At 44.5% G+C, this 17,599-nt stretch overlaps 6 protein-coding genes across 6 annotated transcripts; 3 read left to right on the top strand and 3 right to left on the bottom strand.

Annotated features, from left to right (window-relative positions):
- Window positions 1–3,349: 3,349 nt before the first annotated feature.
- K441DRAFT_231873 (uncharacterized protein) lies at window positions 3,350–4,542 on the bottom strand. Its single transcript, XM_067640646.1, has one exon. It carries the CDS (start codon window positions 4,376–4,378, stop codon window positions 3,464–3,466), a length of 915 nt encoding a protein of 304 aa, XP_067500310.1. The 5' UTR covers window positions 4,379–4,542; the 3' UTR covers window positions 3,350–3,463.
- A 351-nt stretch (window positions 4,543–4,893) lies between these two features.
- K441DRAFT_231871 (uncharacterized protein) lies at window positions 4,894–5,505 on the top strand (the record flags this gene model as incomplete). Its single annotated transcript, XM_067640645.1, has 1 exon — window positions 4,894–5,505. A coding segment is annotated over one exon (366 nt), but the record flags the coding sequence as incomplete, so codon positions are not given.
- A 208-nt stretch (window positions 5,506–5,713) lies between these two features.
- Window positions 5,714–7,387, bottom strand: K441DRAFT_698845 (uncharacterized protein). The gene is made up of 3 exons (XM_067653100.1): window positions 7,220–7,387; window positions 6,307–7,150; window positions 5,714–6,254 (listed from the first exon to the last, which is right to left on the bottom strand). Exons 2-3 carry the CDS (start codon window positions 6,997–6,999, stop codon window positions 5,931–5,933), a joined length of 1,017 nt encoding a protein of 338 aa, XP_067500308.1. The 5' UTR covers window positions 7,000–7,150; window positions 7,220–7,387; the 3' UTR covers window positions 5,714–5,930.
- A 245-nt stretch (window positions 7,388–7,632) lies between these two features.
- On the top strand, window positions 7,633–8,175 carry K441DRAFT_577462 (uncharacterized protein; the record flags this gene model as incomplete). The annotated part of the gene is made up of 3 exons (XM_067644242.1): window positions 7,633–7,744; window positions 7,799–7,914; window positions 7,978–8,175. 3 exons carry the CDS (start codon window positions 7,633–7,635, stop codon window positions 8,173–8,175), a joined length of 426 nt encoding a protein of 141 aa, XP_067500307.1.
- An 807-nt stretch (window positions 8,176–8,982) lies between these two features.
- K441DRAFT_680044 (uncharacterized protein) lies at window positions 8,983–11,366 on the top strand (the record flags this gene model as incomplete). Its single annotated transcript, XM_067651332.1, has 4 exons — window positions 8,983–10,041; window positions 10,408–10,549; window positions 10,723–10,931; window positions 10,998–11,366. 4 exons carry the CDS (start codon window positions 8,983–8,985, stop codon window positions 11,364–11,366), a joined length of 1,779 nt encoding a protein of 592 aa, XP_067500306.1.
- A 259-nt stretch (window positions 11,367–11,625) lies between these two features.
- Window positions 11,626–12,598, bottom strand: K441DRAFT_689217 (NAD(P)-binding protein; the record flags this gene model as incomplete). The annotated part of the gene is made up of 4 exons (XM_067652277.1): window positions 11,626–11,655; window positions 11,784–11,957; window positions 12,078–12,346; window positions 12,382–12,598. 4 exons carry the CDS (start codon window positions 12,596–12,598, stop codon window positions 11,626–11,628), a joined length of 690 nt encoding a protein of 229 aa, XP_067500305.1.
- Between the last annotated feature and the right edge of the window lie 5,001 nt (window positions 12,599–17,599).

The raw sequence follows: 17,599 nt of genomic DNA, 5'->3' as shown, positions 1-17,599 counted from the left end.
TTTACGAACTCGGTGAGAAAGACTTTGGATATTTGAAATCTGTGACGTTAGAGTTAGATATTCGTCCTCCGAGGGTTATGATGGATCTGTTCGGTTGCCTCTTGAGGAATACCCCCCCCCCCCCNCAATGGACGAGGCCTTTGGGCCTATTTTAGAAGTCCTGGGACAAACAAGGTTAAAGGCTAAAAAGTTCATAGTCAAATTCAAGGATAACGGCATCGAGGAGAACGTGGCGCGAGGAGAGTTCATGCCGCCACTTGGCTACTCACTAGATGCACCAGAAGGTTATGCAAGATTGGAAAAATGGAAGAGGCGTATGGAAGAGGCAGTTACACTCTATTCATGAGCTGTGATCTCATAAGGCACCTCCTGAGAGAATCATGGTAATATCTCAAAATTGGGAGGTGAAGAAAAATTGTTGAACGGACGATTGGGGATGAGAACTCTAAGGAGAATACGATGAACCACATCTTCGCAAGGGCAAGCGACGCGTCATTTGGAGACAATCCAGTCAGCAGGAAGAGCACAGAAGGCTATCTGTTCACCTTATTTGGAGGACTAATTGACTGGCGATCGACCAAGCAAAGATCAGTGACGAAATCGAGCACCGAAGCAGAGCGCCTAGCCGCATGCGACAGGGCTAGGAGCTCTGCTTCGGTGCTTGATTTCGTCACTGATCTTTGCTTGGTCGATCGCCAGTCAATTAGTCCTCCAAATAAGGTGAACAGATAGCCTTCTGTGCTCTTCCTGCTGACTGGATTGTCTCCAAATTACGCGTCGCTTGCCCTTGCGAAGATGTGGTTCATCGTATTCTCCTTAGAGTTCTCATTCCTAATCGTCCGTTCAACAGTTATGAGCCCGGGCCGTCTACTGCATCATCTTTGATTCAAAGCCTTTATTCCAGTTGATTTCCATCATCATCTTGATCATAGACACCCACAATGACTTCTCAACAAGAAACCCCTCCCGTTATTGTATCATCCGTTATCCTAGCAAGCCCAAACGATTGGGACGAATGGATTGAGGTCATCAAGTCAAAAGCAAATAACAATCGTCTCTGGAAGTATGTCGACCCATCGACACCAGACTGATCTACCACAGCTTGAAGAACCTGTTCGAGCCTCACCCAAGGATACCAATAGCCGGAGGAAGACGAAGCTCGCAGAGCTAGATGAGGAGGAGAAGGAGGAGCTCCGTACGCTCAAAGCCGACCATAGGGACAATATGAAGCTATACAGAAAACAGCTGTCAGCTCTTGATACGTTGCGCAGCCACATCCTAAGCTCCATCTCACGTACCTACCTCATCTACACGTTCAAATGCACAACCACCTACGACGTCTTGGTGTCTCTCAAGCAGAGAATTGCTCCAACTGACAGCGCCCGAAAGCTTCGACTAGCCACCCAGTATGCAAGGCTCAAGAAAGCGCCTCGGAACCAGAACTTTGAGGTCTGGTTGCAGGAGTGGGAGACGGTGTACACCGAGTGCAAGGAGCTAGATCTACCTGAGGTAAATGGTGATCGTTTGGTGAAAGACTTCGCATACGCAGTCGAATCTATCACACCAAGCTGGTTAGAATATCGGAAGAATCAGCTTGAAAGGCTTGAGTGGAAGAAGAAGACGCTTCCTACCTTCTTCGAACTGGTCGAAATATACCGAAACCACCGTCGTACGGAGCTCGCCCAGAAGGGCAAAACCTCACAAGGATCCTTCGGAGTCACCTTTAAGGACGAATCGCCGAATTCGAAGCCTGAATCAAAGCCTCAATCGTCATCAGATGAGCAGAAGAAGGAAAGGCGACCGCCGCCGGAGTGCCTTTGCGGAAAACGACACTACTACAACAAGTGCTGGTACATCGTAGAGTCAATTCCTCGTCCATCTTGGTTCAAACCAAGTGACGGAATTCAAAAGGTGGATGAGAAGATCGCCAATGCGACGCCCGAAATTAAGGCTCGTATTGAGCAAATCAAAAAGAACGATCAAGCCAACAAGAAGGACGATTGAGCCAACAAAAAGCCAAAGGATGGCAACCAGCAGAGCTCTTAAGAGCCCCACGGAAACTTTGCAGTTCATCATGTAGGAGCCTACAACACAGCTTCCAATTACGAGCTTCGCGATAGTGTTATTCTTGACTCAGGAACCAGCCTACACGTCTTCAACGATAGAGCCAGATTCATCAGCGACATCGAGCCTACGTCAGAACGCGTCTACACGGGCTCGCATATAGAAGAAATCGTAGGCTATGGTACAGCTGCAGTCACGATTGACCACCCCAAAGGGAAGAGACGGATACAGCTCTCAGGAGCAGCCTTTATACCAGGCTTCTATACCAACTTGGTATGTCTTGACAAGCTCAATGATAAGGGAGTCTACTGGAACAACAAAGAGAACACTCTCTTCTATGGCGACAACGAGACGTACGCCTACTGTGGCCGCCACTGTGGTCAGAACACTATCGAATGCAATGAGCTAAAGAGAGACTCACCGGAGGCTTCCTTTGCGACTCAATCAAAACCAGTGAAGCATTCATCAAAGCCTCTGCTGAATCAGGCAGAAGGCCACATATGGCACCAGCGATTGGGCCATGCAGGAAAAGACGCGATTGAGCAACTACCTCAGTCAGTGACGGGCACGATTCTAAAGGGCCCGACGACGGTAGAATGTGAATCGTGTGGAGTGAGCAAAGCTCATGAGGTGATATCAAGAAGACCACCGACACGGTCGACGGTTCCTTTCTATAGAATCCACCTCGATTTGATACCCGGGCTCATAACTGTTGAACGGACGATTAGGAATGAGAACTCTGTCTATTAAAGAGGGCTCTAGAAGCTCTTTATATACATCAGGTAGGTCTAGACAACTGAGTCAAAATAGGTAATAGAAAATAGGCAATGAGACATTCGATGAGACATTTAGTCATAAGTTGAGAGACAACTAAGACATAGTTCGTATCCCTTGACACGATGGTGTCCACAGCTTGGCGCCAAGTCTAAGAACACCGGTATCGGATGTACATCAGTGCCAAGATATCAGGTCAACGAGAGCCTTCTATTGGCCGGTTCTTATCGATAAACTGTGGACGCAAACCATCATGTTAAGGGATAGACGATCTAGGTCGTCAGACAGTATTACGATGGTGGTAAGGAACTCCGATTCAGGTCGACAAAAATGGTCTAGCTCATTCACTACGAAGAATGGAAAAGATTTATCGAAGACTATTCGAAAGCTCACCGCTTCCAAAAAATTACCTGAGGGTAACTTGTTACTAAAGTCCTCTCCGCACAAGGATCCTAGTTCGCTTGATCATTAATCATTCATCCTGGTATGCCAGCAGTGTTCTTACTTTTCAGCTGATATCACATTAAAGCCAATGACTTCTAGCAACGCGAGATTCTTTGCTGGTTTTCAAGGGTGAAAAATTGCGAATTATCTATTACATATGTCATACCTACACATTCTGTCTCTACGCGACTTCATAAGCCGAGAAACTTTGAATGGCAGCCTTCCCCTGAATCATAAAGCTAATAAGCCGGCCGAAACGGCAGCCAAATCTGCTCCCACTCTGCCTCCATTCCTTCTTTCCGCCGCCCCGGTTGACGTCGAAGTAGGCATCGCCCCCCGTGTTTGCAGCTGCTTGAGAACCCGTCAAGGTGACCACCGAATACGAATCCACCGTCGTCAGCAGATTCACCGATGCCCAACCCTGAACCGGGAAAGTGTACGGCGCTGTCGCACTCGTCTTGTACATAGGTGCTGCTGGGTGCCCAACAGTCGTACCCGTCGCTGTGAGCATGTAGGAGCCCTCTGTCCGTTTGTATAGCGTGCAGTTGTGTGCATACGTAGCACCAACGCGTGTTATGATATCTCCGTTGGTGTGGGCCATGTCGTTGATTGGCTTCTGTGTATACGTAGCGGCGAATGTTGATGGCCCGGCAGTGATAACCATAGGCATTGGATACAAGCAGACAGCATCTGTCGGGCATCCTACTTTGTGTACGGTGGCCGTGGGTCCGGGTGTAATGACTGAACCAAGCATGGTTCCATCGTAAAACCCTGGGAAGAGAGCATTGTTGACAACAGTTGTGTTTCCGCCATACACGGCCCCCACGGTAAGGAACAGCGCTGGTATTTCTGACCATATGCTAGGTGAGCGTTTGAATAGGCTGGATTTGTTTGCAATGTATAAGGTGATAGAAGGGTAAAGATGAAGTCGAAGGATAAGTCGAGGGAATAAGATGCCTAGAAAGTGAAGCTCTACGCAGCCTGGCGGCTTTTGATCCATGTATTGAATATCTTTGGTGGTCGTATTCCCTATTCGCAGCCCTTTACGCAGCGAAAAGTCGAAGGGCAAGAGCGGGCCAGCTGTATAGGCGCTCATCAGTAAAATGGGAGACTCGCAGTAGTAGGCTTGCAAGCCGAGAATCCCTAACTGATCCCATTTGGGTGGATCATGATCTTCTTGCTCATCCGGTACCTTGCAGATGATTTTGTTCCTTTTGCCCTTAATTAAAACCCATGGGCTAAAACAAATTTAAAGAGAAAAAAGGTCCTGTTGACTGAAGACCTGCGTGATTGTTTTGGTATGTTATATATATTGTATGAAATATATTATGGAGGGTAACGCAGTGATATCAAAGCGAGGCGTGAGTAGAAGAACTGAGGGGGAAGAAGCTATCTGCTTACAGCATATTCGACTCTCGAAGTCGAAAGTTTAGTCTCAGCGCTGATCCAACCCCAAAGCAAGGAGGTCCCAACTGTATGTATTCCACTTATCAAACATGTTATCGATTGATGACCCACACTCCCTGGGATACAAGCAGTGCAGGTCTACGAAACCCCGTGATGAAGTGGCTAGGTATGGCAGGCCAGATAGCGTTTTTATAAGAGACGGCTCGGTCCCGGCACGGCAGCTTGGCGCTTGTCAACATTCTGCCTTGTTACGCAATCAGTTTTCCAATTAATGTTAAACATCCACTATGTTTCCCTGGCTTCCTCATTCAAGAGCGAGCTGGTCAACCGGACGGGCTTTTAAAATGTCCTCGACGATACCTGCCTAACTTGCCAGCCCAATCGGCACCCACCTCACCCGTCTCCTCCATACCCAAAAACGTTGTGCCCATCCGAAGTCGCGCGCGTCCTACCCTCTTTAGAACTTCAAGGCCTCAGGATGAATGGATGGTAGGAAGTTATGCCAGCCGTAAGAGAGCCGGTATGGGAGATGCGAGCGCGTGGCAAGGTCGGAGTACTGCAAGAAGGTGAGGTTTTAAACAATGATATGATGCGAAATGATGTGAAGGGATGTGAAGTTAGGGTGAGGAGGGTTAGGGAGAATGATGATGAAGTTGATCAGGAATGGGGTGTTGAGAAGGGCTGGAATTGGCGCGTTGCATTAAGCAGTCTACAAAGGAGTAAATGTATAATATGATATCCATGCGCATTTTCTCGGAATTTCGTTGCTTATCTCTGTTCAGTGAAGAGTATATTAACNCATGGTCGGGCGTCAAGGGCGTCAACAATCGATAATGGAGATGTGCTGGCTAAGCTTGTGTGGGAATTTCATCATTTTTGTGTTGATCAACTTATCCCGTTCAATTAGAAATGCTTGAACAAAGGATAGTTGATCAACTAAGGTGCTCGGAGAGAATACTTCTGGAGTCGGATCCAGAATCCCGCCATTCCGTGATGCTAACATTTTGTGGTGTCAATAGAGTTTGTTCGGAACATTAAGTGCATTGATAGGATGGCGCTACGGAGTACTATCCCTTCGCCTGGTAAAATTCGTCCTACGGTTATCGATAAGAGTAAAGCTAATAAGTTGATATCCTAATTACTATTTTGCTAGCGCACGGATCACTAGATGGTAGGACGATACTAGGGGAATGGATAACTACAGTGGAAAGTAAAAATAAAAAGTTTAGAGAGTGTGTAATTCAGGGGTGCGGAGGACCACTTGAATCGATATCTTGCCAGCTATGATTCCATCCATGAGCAGCATCAGCGCTACTCGAACTTTTACCGTCTCTGGCCAACCGACGAATGTCGCTCCAGTATTCTAACTTCTTACATTCTTCCTCAGCAGCCTTGACAGCATTCAAGAGACTGTCAATTCTCCGTTTCTCAACTTCGTCTTCTTCCTCGCCGTGCTCCTTGTGCTCTTCGCGATGGCGGCTTGCTGCGTCAAATGTACGCATCATGCTGGTCAAAAGCTGCCGGCGTGAATTTTGAAAGATGAGCATGGACATGATGGCAGGCATCTAAATAGTGTTAGTATTGTAAGCCATAATGGAAACGGAAGTGGAAACAGACCTGCGCCGCCAAGTAATAGAGTTCCTCCCCAGCTTCATCAATGAACTTATTAACTGCCACGATCTTCTCACGATCAATTGTGGACTTCCTTAAACAGTTCATAAGGGCGGGGATATCTTTAATCTCTTCTATTTCTTCCTCATTTATAACGTCAACACTTGGTGGACTGCCCGCGGTGGTTGTTCGAGCTAGCGTTGTTCCTATACTGAACGTCTCTCCGAATAATCTCTCGCGATTATCTTTCGTCTTTGGAGGGAGTTTCTGTTTGACTCTTTTGCGAAGCCAACGCCTTCTTCGGACGAAGGAATGAAACCATGGATGATTTCCATGCCAAGAGAAATTCCTGAAATAGAACGAGTATTGCCACCCTTCTTCATCAACATCGTGGGACATGTCCACGTACCAAGTCTTCCATTCCCATACCCAACTGGGATCTGGCACTTGAGCATTTGTGATGTTGACGGGGCTGGGTTTGAATTCGGCGTCCACCCATGGGCTCTGGTCAAGTTTGAGATTCCATAAAGCGTTCTGGGAGAACCGTGGGATACCGAAAATGAACCATCCACGCTGATTCTCGTAAAGGATATCTATATGAGATTCTTCATCGGGAGGTTTCTCGCCCTCTTGTCGCTCCTCTTCATGGTCTTCCTCGGTATGATCGACGAGGTTTATATGCTGTTCGGATTCAGACATTGCCTGTGGGTTTGCGTGGAGGCTAGGTGCTAGGTGGGTCTATGGGGTGCGAGTAAAGGAATTAAGTGTCGAGGAATTGAGCAATAGGATGCGTTTCAACGGGGTTCACCACTAAGTATGGCAAGTATTTCAGGAAGCATTCATTTATTCGCTATCAATTCAAAATTCTTAGCACATTCCTGGGATTTGAAAGGGCCGAAAAGGGAGCGGAGATGCGTACTACGGATCGATGTTGGTTCATGAATAGGATCTGGCAAAGATCCGTCTATTATCAAGTATGTGGAAGTCGCAAACTGCGCCGCGATCTGCTTCTGGAGAGCGTCACCAAGGCAAGACGGGGTTGGAATGGATACATGCCAAATAATTGTTGCCAGTTCCAAGTTGGCTGGCAGCTGGGTGTTCGTCGGCACAAGGTGGGTCTGTGGCTTGAACCTGTCACAAGCGGGCTGCGGAGAACGCCAACAAACGTCATGGCCAGAGAGCTCGCCTTGAGCCCTTGAACATAAACACATGATCTCCCACCGACGAGTACCACCTCCCCACCCGGCCATCTCGCAGTCACCTGTTGGAGACCGTATATCCAACTCTTTTCTTTGTCAATAAACCCAATTACCTCCTCATAATTCCAGCAACATGGCAGCACGCAGGACAAGTGTCTGGCTCGGTGCTGGCGCTGTAGGTCTGGGCGCCTACTACATGTACCAAGCTGGGGGCAGCCCGAAGGTTGCCGAGAAGCAGATGGAGCGTAAGGCTTACTTGTTTCCACATCGCAAGTCGACACTAAGCATATACCTTGCAGATGACGCTGCGCGCCTCTCCTCTAAGGTTAGGGGAGAGCTTTCTGGTAAAGAAAAGGAGGCAAAGGCAGAAGCCAAGGTTTATGCGGAACAAGCTGGCCAGAAAATTGACAGAGCGGTTAGTATTACTTAGTTGTCACACTTCGCATTTGATTACATTACTAATGAACGAGTCTTTCAGATTGATGACGCAAAAGTAACAACCAACAAGGTCGATGCCAAGCTAGAGGGATACCGCGCGAATGCCGAGAAGAAATTGGATGAATACAGAAAAGAGGCTGGCAAGGATTTGACTAGCGCTGTGGATAAGTTTGATAAGACAGTGGAACAGAAAGCTGCGCAGTCGAAGAGTTGGATCGGCAGCTGGTTCGGAAAGTAGAGCATAATGGGTAATGGAGGGGCAAATGCGGTTTATCATGAATTATGAGTAAGGGTTTTGATATGATTACGTCCTTAAATGAGGCAAGGTTTTGAAGTAGCAGTGATTTTCCTTAACTCTAGCATCTACTAACGCAACTCTGCTCACCTTTCTCATTGCATTGTCACACTGACCTATGAAGATTAGGAGTGGTATGTAACTCCATACTGCCCACCTACCTCCCTAAAGAATCAAGTAGGAACCCGAGGATACTAGCCATGTCGGACCATGAGGTACTGTGCTGTAGACGCTTACACGAAATCTGGTTGATGTTTGACCTTGGGAGCCAATGATGCGTAACTTATGACGAGAAACATGAAATGCACGCTTCGATGAAGGAGCATATTTCTCGATGCGAGTATTATTAGTGGCACAAGAATTCTTAAATTGAATTTATGTAATTTAGTAAGTGGGGTCTTCTGGTCAACTATTCTCAACTGCTCTGAGCTGCGGTAAAGGGCTCACAGTCGCCGTACGATATATTGATGCTGGTCGCATCGAATTATCTGAGGAATTTCCTTTGCGGATTCAACAGAATTATCTAAATCTTCAAAAACATGCCGCTTGGAGGGGCCAAATTCAATTACATTTCCTTTCATGGACTAGTGCATTTCTCGCTTCGCGTCGCGCCGCGTCGCGTTGTTTATTCCAGCCCCCTTGAAAAACACAGCGTCACACGTTCATACATATCCACCCAACTATTGTCTCTCCAGAATTATCTCACTCCACCATAATTTACACAAAAAAACATTGTTAAGTACAGTCATAATGCCGTCGCGCATCTCAAAAACTATGACTACAGAACTTCCTAGTGAATTGAACGACTTGGTTCTCCTCCACTCCTCTTTTCTTACCGCGCTCTCACTCCACTATGCGCACAATGGCACCTCGACTCCCGTAGATCTCCGGGCTCTGGTTTCCTCGGTCGCTTCGGTGTGGGGAAAGCGAAAAGTCACTTTAGACGATGTCAGACTTTGTCTTGGAGTCATGTCAGTCGCTAAGGTACAATCGGCAGAGGAGCAGATCTTTCGTCTATCTGACTATGGCCAAGGCAAAGTTTGCTTGGAGATGGAAAAGCAGCCGCAGAGGAGCGGTATTATGGCTAGGCATATTGACGAGGATGCCCTGAACAACCTGTTCATACAGGGCTTGGAACAGAATTGGAAAGATTGGATATATTCTCGGACCCAAGAGCAAGGTTCGGAGGTCCAGAGGATTTTAACAGTCACGCCAACGAAGAAAAGAGGTCGTCCTAGGAAAATTAAAGCAACGGGGATCGCAATTGGCAGTCCGAGGACGAATATCGACACACCTTCAGACCCCTCTACCATTAGCGCCTTCATCGCCCAACTCCCTCAAGCAGAAATCACGGTCTGCTCATCTCTCTCAAAGGTCGCCCCACTTCGCGAAAAGGGACGGAAAAGGCTCCAGGATCTCAAAGACGACGCTCTTCACGCTCGTACACAAAAAGAAAAGGGAAAAGTCAGCAAAGGAAAAGAGAACAAAGCACAGAGTAAAATCACCGCCTTCGCCTCGACTCGTAAACTCGACCTTCTAGATAGGGTGCTAGCCAAGCAAGCCTTCCAAGCCTTGCTACCGAACCCGCCGTCCGTAGCAGAGCTTCAGCGTAAGGCGGGGCTACAACGAGCGGAAGAAGTTCTAGCAGTTCTGTCGCTGTTAGCTGCTGGAAAGGGTCTAGGCCAAAGGGTCTCGTTTTCAATGACGGCATTAGTGCAAAGTCTCCAAGGTTCGGTTCGCAGTCCAATTTCGAAAGACGAAGCTATTCGATGCGTGGAGCTGCTCGCTGAAGAAGTAGCACCGGGCTATGTAAGTTTGGTGAGGATGGGAAGCATGTGCAGCGTGGTTGTTAACCAGGCGGCGAGACCTTTGGACTTTCGGAAGAATTTAGTTGCTTTGGGAGCCTAGTGTTAAGCATAATTTTTGAATAATCTATTCGTTAATTCCAAAGAATCTCACTAAGTGCTTGTTTCAATTTTCCATCAAGAAGCATACCGGGTTTAGATGAAACGTCGCTTTCCAGGATGTCTCAGCCTCACTAGGCATCCATATACTTCGGCATCTTCTTGAACCCCGTTGATCCATTAATTCTTGCAAGTGTGGTCAACCAAATATTCTGGTGACAGGCTGAAAATGTCACCACAAAGGCAACTATTTGAAAAACGCGACTCGCAGGACTGGATGACTGACGTCGAAGGTAGCGTTGCCAATTTGTTTCGTCTTACCAAGGAATCGGAGCTCCCAACGGGGGGTCGTTCGGTGAAGTTAAACTCTTTGATGGCTCCCAGAGCTGCTGCTCAAAGATTTGATCGCCTTGGTTCGTATGAAGTCATGTGCTTGAAATGTCAAGCTGCTACGGCTAAAGAAACCTTCCGCTATTTAGGGCCGCTGAAGCGAATCCATGTGCTTGAAATGTCAAGCTGCTACGGCTAAAGAAACCTTCCGCTATTTAGGGCCGCTGAAGCGAATCCATGTGCTTGAAATGTCAAGCTGCTACGGCTAAAGAAACCTTCCGCTATTTAGGGCCGCTGAAGCGAATCAGAGCTGCAGTGGTAAACTTGAAAGCGCTAGCCATAATTTCCTTTGTACTCAATATCATTCTTCTATGGCCGACTTTTGTCTCCACCCAAGACGGACATAGGGATCTAAAATACAGCGAATGGCAGTCTGTGAAAGATTATCGTGACTACTGCAAGAACGTAAGAACTATGCTTATATGGCACCGCATGGCTATTTCGCCTTCCAGAAACTAATTAAGATCACAGGAACCCAATGATAAAAGCGCAGAGTGTCAACAAGCGCGGATAATGACACTCCCGCCACCCCCTGCATACCATGGATCCTCGTCGATGAGAATGCCTGTGAGAGTAGCTGCTGCTTCATCTCTTGAAACGGCAGCAAGTGTGCCAATTCCTATTATCAATCGCTCGATCATTCCATTATCCAATCCGGAATCTGTGCGGCCTGAATCAAATCTTACACGCCCGGCATTACACACACCGACAAAGACGGGGCCACGACTTACCACCATCACCACCGTTACTTCGACATCAACTGCCGCTTACCCAGGACACGGGCCTACCTTACATCCAACTCAGGCTACTGGAATACCTTCAGTTGAAACTACTCCGTAGCACTAGTTATTTTAACGGGCCAATGAATTCGTGGGGAAGAATACCCCTGAACCTATTTTATGGTGGATGGTGCATTGAGTTCATCGATTTCATGGAAATGAGCTAGAAATATTTCGTAGGCCTTCAAGCCGTTGAACATTACAATATTTCGGTGCCTATCTAGAAAATAACCAGGTCGTGGTGCACGATAAGCTCGTACAAACTCTTACCACCCCAATCACTCTCCTCCCTCCAATCCAACCATCTTCAAAGAATCTTTCTATGAGCGCCCCTCTTCCTCATCATACGCCTACGGCTTGTACCCATCATCTCTGCCCTGCGGCTTACCCTGCTTCTCGAACTCGCCCTGCTCCTCACAGTTACTCAAATGCTTACCACCCTTGCTCGTCCACTCCTTACTCACGGCCACATACACACTCGTCGCAGCCCCTGCGCAGGACTCTTCATGTNCGCCCGCGCGGCAGACGTGTCCCATGACTTTGCCGTCTCAGGATTGATATATTTATGCAGGCCGGTGACGATTCCCCCAGGGCGTAAGGATGTTGCATGAAGCTTACGCGAACCATAACGGCGCTCGATCTCGTTTGCGAACTAGATGTTTGCGGTCTTGGCTTGGCCGTAGGAAGCCCCGGGCTGTAACTCCCCGGCTCGTCAAAGTTGTAGTCATGGAGCCGAACGCTGCCCGAGCGGTGTCCGATGCTGGACACAGACACGACGCGAGAGGGAAACTCCGGGGTAGCGGAAGCGAGCAGTGTTGGTTTCAGTAGTTCGAAGAGAAGAAAGTTGACCTAGGTGGTTCGTGCCGAATTGAGTCCCAAAGCCGTCTTTAGTCCGGCCTTCGAGAGTAGCCATGACGCCGGCGTTGTTGATTAGGACATTTAGAATTTTGCTCTGCTGTAGAAAGTCTTGAGCCCCAGCACGGACAGATGCTACAGAGTCCAATTCCATCTTGATCAATCTAATTTTACCGCCAATTTGATCTTCTCCGCCAAGATTGAGTCCATGGCGGCTTGACCCTTCTCAACATCGCGAACGGTGCCGAAGACATGGGCGCTTGCTGCATGTAAAGCTTTCAATGTCTCGATGCCAATACCAGAGGATACTCTAGTGACAGAAAAGACTTTGCCTTCGAGTTTCCCAATGAGACCTTCATCTTCGATGATTTGGAGGGCCGTAGGGCGGGCATCGTACGCACCTTGGGGATTAGTGTGGGCTTCCGCATATCGCGACATTTTGCGGACGTGTTGGCAAAAGGATCTCTTAGCCAAAAATACATGGGAAACGCTTCGAGAGGGCTTAATCAGACAAGATTTGAATAATGTAAGGTTCGTGGAAGGAATGTAAGCAATTCAGGGCTGTCGCAATGACATGTGGAAAGGGGATGTTTACACCAGTGTGGCCAACAGGCAGCGTTCAGCGAGCGACGACGCCTTCTGGAAATGTATATACGCTGATTGCAGAGCTGTCAGCGCGCATATCCTAATCGGGTAAATTGTAAGTAATGTAGCTGGTTTTCGAGCTAGATGGCAGATCTTGCATAGCCAGAGCCTCTTTCTTCCCTCCGGTCCGTCCCAGAATAGATCTGCTCTATGCTTCTATACGGGTGATATAAAGGTTGTCTTTAAAGGCGATCTCTTATTAATAACTCGGTATCCGTAATAACCAGTAAGCCTGCCCTATTTACCTAGGAAAAGATTCTTCCAGCCAATCGGGAATATACAGCCGTAGTTCCGGCTAGCTGGTAGAGGCTCTCGCGATATAAAGTCATTCTGCTTATTTAGCTCGGACGTGTCTTCGATTGCGAGAGGGGTAGAAGCAGTAGATCCGCAGGGTCTACGAGCTGCTGAAGAGCTTAATAGACGCGTAGATTAAGAATTAGATGAGGAAGGGGTAGAGGAAGAAGCTCTATTATATTGCTAGTGGGTAAAATAAAAAGTCTGTTGCATTTTCCTGTGGTAAGAAAGGTTAACATTCGGTAGACAAAACGCGGGTATCCCTTACATTGTTGATGTGATATAAAATGTGGCCCGTGCGCGCGATAAAGAACATCGAACTGTAAGGGTACTTTTGGTCCCTTACTCGGCTACATCCCAGGAGCTCTCAGGGGCTGCTAAGGCTAGCCTTCGGCTAGGCCTTGGCCACCCCTTATAAGCTCCTTGGGCTTGCAGCCTCCTTCCTCCCCTATCGGTTCGTCTCCGTACGAGGCTATTGCCTACCCTCATTACCATATCGTCCTCTTCCATCGACTCTCCTTGTGACTCATGCTCGGCTTGCCTGCTCCCTACCGTACACCCTGGCAATGTGCCTTACACGAACTTTCTTCGCGTCAAGTTGTAAATATAAAACTCTATCAATCAATACGCTACAATCATAGTACGAAATCGTGCAAGTAATGATATAGACTTTGTTCCTTATACCCAACACCCAAAACGCGCGTCTTAGAAGTCTTAAAACCCTCCTAAACCTTGGCCCTTACCTAATTTTAAACCTCTTCCTATTAAGAATGAAAATACTGTCACGGCACTGGCAGAAAACGGCAGAACTTGGCTAGTAGAACTTGGCAGAACTTTACAGTTACGTAACTAGAGGACCGCATAAAAGGACCTTACTTCGACCGGCGCTACTCTTCTTCTCCTTTCCTTTCTCTAGCTTTAGATCCTCGTTTATAGACTACTATTTATATAGGCTTGCGCATCCCTCTTGCCGTACTTATACATCGGCAAAATATGGTACCCTTCCAATGGCCTCAATAGTTGGTGGTTGACGCAATTGGCGCGCAGTTGAGGGCATTTGGCAACCCGACCGACTAGCCTATGTCGTGTTTTTTTGACACGCAACCTGCACGCAACCTGCAACCATAATTATATTTGGAGCCATCTACCTCTTTTATACCAACAGTATATTTTAGATAATAAAAAAAGGCTACTTTAAAGCTATTTATAAGGCTAGTAAGGCAAATTATATACACTTATACAATCTAATATATTATTTTAGATAATTTAATATAATATTCTAACTATTTTATAATATATTCTAAAATTATAAGACCTTTCTTGCTCTCCCTATGACAATAATATAATATAAGTATTTAGCTTTACTAGTATAGCATATATATATATAGCTAAAAAGTAGCTACTAAGAGTAGCAGATATAGGCCGAAAGAAAGGTAGATTAAGAGCTAGTATATACAATAAAGAAGCCATAGTTATCCTATAGGAGAGTATAGAAAGTCCTATACCTAATCTCCTACTAAAAACTCTACCGGCTCCTCTATACTAGAGTTTAGAGTATATATTATAAACTTTATATACTACTCCTTATTCTTAATTAAATTTAATATTACTTTTCCGTTACTATACTAGCCATAGCTATCCTATATAAGGCTATAGTACTGCTTAAATTATATAAATAACTTATTAAATTTAAACCTTTTTAGCCTAGGCTTACTGGTTCCTATATTTAGGATAAAGTAATATACTAGGGTAGAGGATATATATTTTACCAAATTTAACAAACTTAGCTAGTTCTAAAAGTTAAATTAGCAAATATTGTAGTAGTAGTAGGGCCTTAGATTTTCTAGCTTACTTTAGAGCTCTCCCTTTAAGACGGACTTAGTAAACTAGTCTGGCCTACTCTAAAGCTCTCTATTTAGGATAGACTTAGTAAACTAGTTTAGCCTACTCTAGAGCTCTCCCTTTAAGATAGACTTAGTAGATTAGATAGTATAGCCTAGCTTACTAATAAATAGCCTAAGTTAATAATTGCGTTAGTTTTATTATTGCTAAGGCTTATAAGGAACCTCTCTTTTATATTATTACTTAAATCCGCTATAAGGTCGTTAAGGTCATCTTTATATATTTCTTAACTGCGTGCTATACTAGAGGCTTTATTTAGTTAAAGAGCCGATTCTAAATATAGTAAAAAATTAGCACTCGCTAATATATTTAGTCTTGTACACTATCTTTAGGCTAAGGGTTATACACATGTTTAAGCAGTTAATAGTAATTATAACAGTTAATTTAAGTCTACTAATATTCTTACTAATAGTACAGAGCTTCTTAAAGAAAAGATTCACTCGTTTAATCTTTAAAATGTTACTCTACCTAATAAAATTATTTCTATTTTATCTAAAGATAAAAAGCAATCTACTACTGCTACTAAGCTATTAGCACTTAGAGATTATATAGAGGCAATTAATAATATATTTTATACTAAAGATAGAGGTTATTAACTGCTTTACTTTAACTTCACTTAACTTAACTGCTGCACTTTACCCCCTTAACCCCTTAACCACCTATTCGGCTTATCGCTTACCACCCCCCTAACTACTTATTTAGCTTATTATTAACTACTTCTTTTATAACTACCAGTTAAAGACTGCCCTTATTTCTGCTCTCTTCGCCTTATTTATTATAGTTAATAACTACTTACTAACTCCTTACTCCTTATATTCCACCCCTTTAAGTTACTGCACGGTTTATACCTAATATCTCTTATATTATTATTTTAAGAAAACCGTCTTACTAACTACTTATAGTAGATTACTTATTATAGTTGGCATTTATAATCCTAATAGCTTCGCTAGCCGTCCTAACTCCTCTCTCCTTAACGTTAACTTTTTTTAATGTTCTCTGTCTTAACCTATTTAAGATATACATTACTAGGTTCCTAAAGTTACGGATTTAACAGCTATTGCTTTACCTCTACCCTAATAGGCTCCGCGACTAGACTCTACCTAAGGGCGTAGATATAGTAACTCTAAATAATATTAAGGACTGGTTAATAGGCACCTCTAATACTGTCGCTATGGATAGGTGGGTAGTAGTCGCTTATAGGGGTTAAGTAGGCTAGCAGTTAACCTAAGATATAAACCGCGACCTAGTTAACCGCTACTAGCCTCTCTAGTTATATACTATCCGCTTTAGCCTCTTAAGTAGGCTAACTTAAATTAGCAGTAATAAGAGTAGTAAGGATACTAGTAAATTAATTATAATTAGCAGTAATAAGAGTAGTAAGGATACCAGTAAATTAATTATAATTAGCAGTAATAAGGATAAGGGTAATACCGGCTAGGAGCAGTTATGGCAGTCTTAGCAGTTACGGCAGTCGTAATAGTCGGATAATAAGTAGTCCCCGCTTTTTAGGGAGAGATAATAACGTCCGTATACCTTATAGGAGTCGCAGCAGTCTAACCCTATTAAGCTATCGGATAACGAGGAGCCCACGCCTCTTAGGGAGAGGCAACAATAGCTATATACCTTCTCTGCAAGTTAAACATTAACTAGTAAGAGTACTCTAACATTAACTAGTTGTAGTTATAGTGCTCTAGTATTTTGTGGCATAGCCTTAAGCATGTTTACCTAACTACTACTAGTCTATCTAATAGAGGAACGTTAGACTAATCTTCTCAATATAGCAAGTTATTAAGGTGCTATTGTAATTGGCATTATATGTAGGTTAACTGCTTTAGCGTTCCTTCTACCTTAATATATAGTGGTAGCAAGTCTTAATACTTACTATTAACTAAACTATTAAATATAACCACTTAATCTATTCTCTAATAAGTTACCGCTATACGGTAATACAATACACACGTTATTAATTTCCTTTAGTAATATCTTAAGTCTTAGTTAACTAGTTAGCCGGTTTACTAGCAACTCTAAGAAATAAATAGCTTAGTTTTTAGACTAGATAAAGCAGTATAATAGTATACCTCCGCTAGTAGATTAATCAGCTTCTCCTAACTTCTTAATCTAGCTGCTCTTACGCATGTCTATAAATCCTCGCTTAACTCCTTAAACTCCCTCCTAACGCTCTACTCCTTTAGCTTTAACCCCTTAAACTCCTTTTACTTTAACTTACCAGCCTCTCTCCTAGCGGTTTACTCCTTATAATTAAGCTACTTAAGATCCTCTATTATTAACTGCTTAGGCTCCTCCCTAATTAACCTATTAGCCTAGGCCTATATTTATAGACGTATATAATAATAAGGAGTATATTTTATAAGCTACTTAGAAATCGTGTATATAACTAGTAGATTATAGTTTAGTAGATGGTTTAATAGATAGGTTTATAGTTCTCTTTTTAGGATAAATAAGTAGTGACTTATAGCCTTTAAAATAGTTAAATAAATAGGCTAATTAATTCCTTAACTGCTTTCTAGTTTAATTTAATATAAAAGTTTACTTAAAGATTAACTACTTATACCCTTCTAGTATATAATAAAGCTAAAC

This window comes from Cenococcum geophilum, assembly GCF_001692895.1.
Source record: "Cenococcum geophilum 1.58 unplaced genomic scaffold K441scaffold_44, whole genome shotgun sequence".
In the NCBI taxonomy this organism is placed as follows: domain Eukaryota; kingdom Fungi; phylum Ascomycota; class Dothideomycetes; order Gloniales; family Gloniaceae; genus Cenococcum; species Cenococcum geophilum.
The sequence above is the reverse complement of the archived record's forward strand: the minus strand, read 5'-3'. Positions and strand labels throughout refer to the sequence as shown.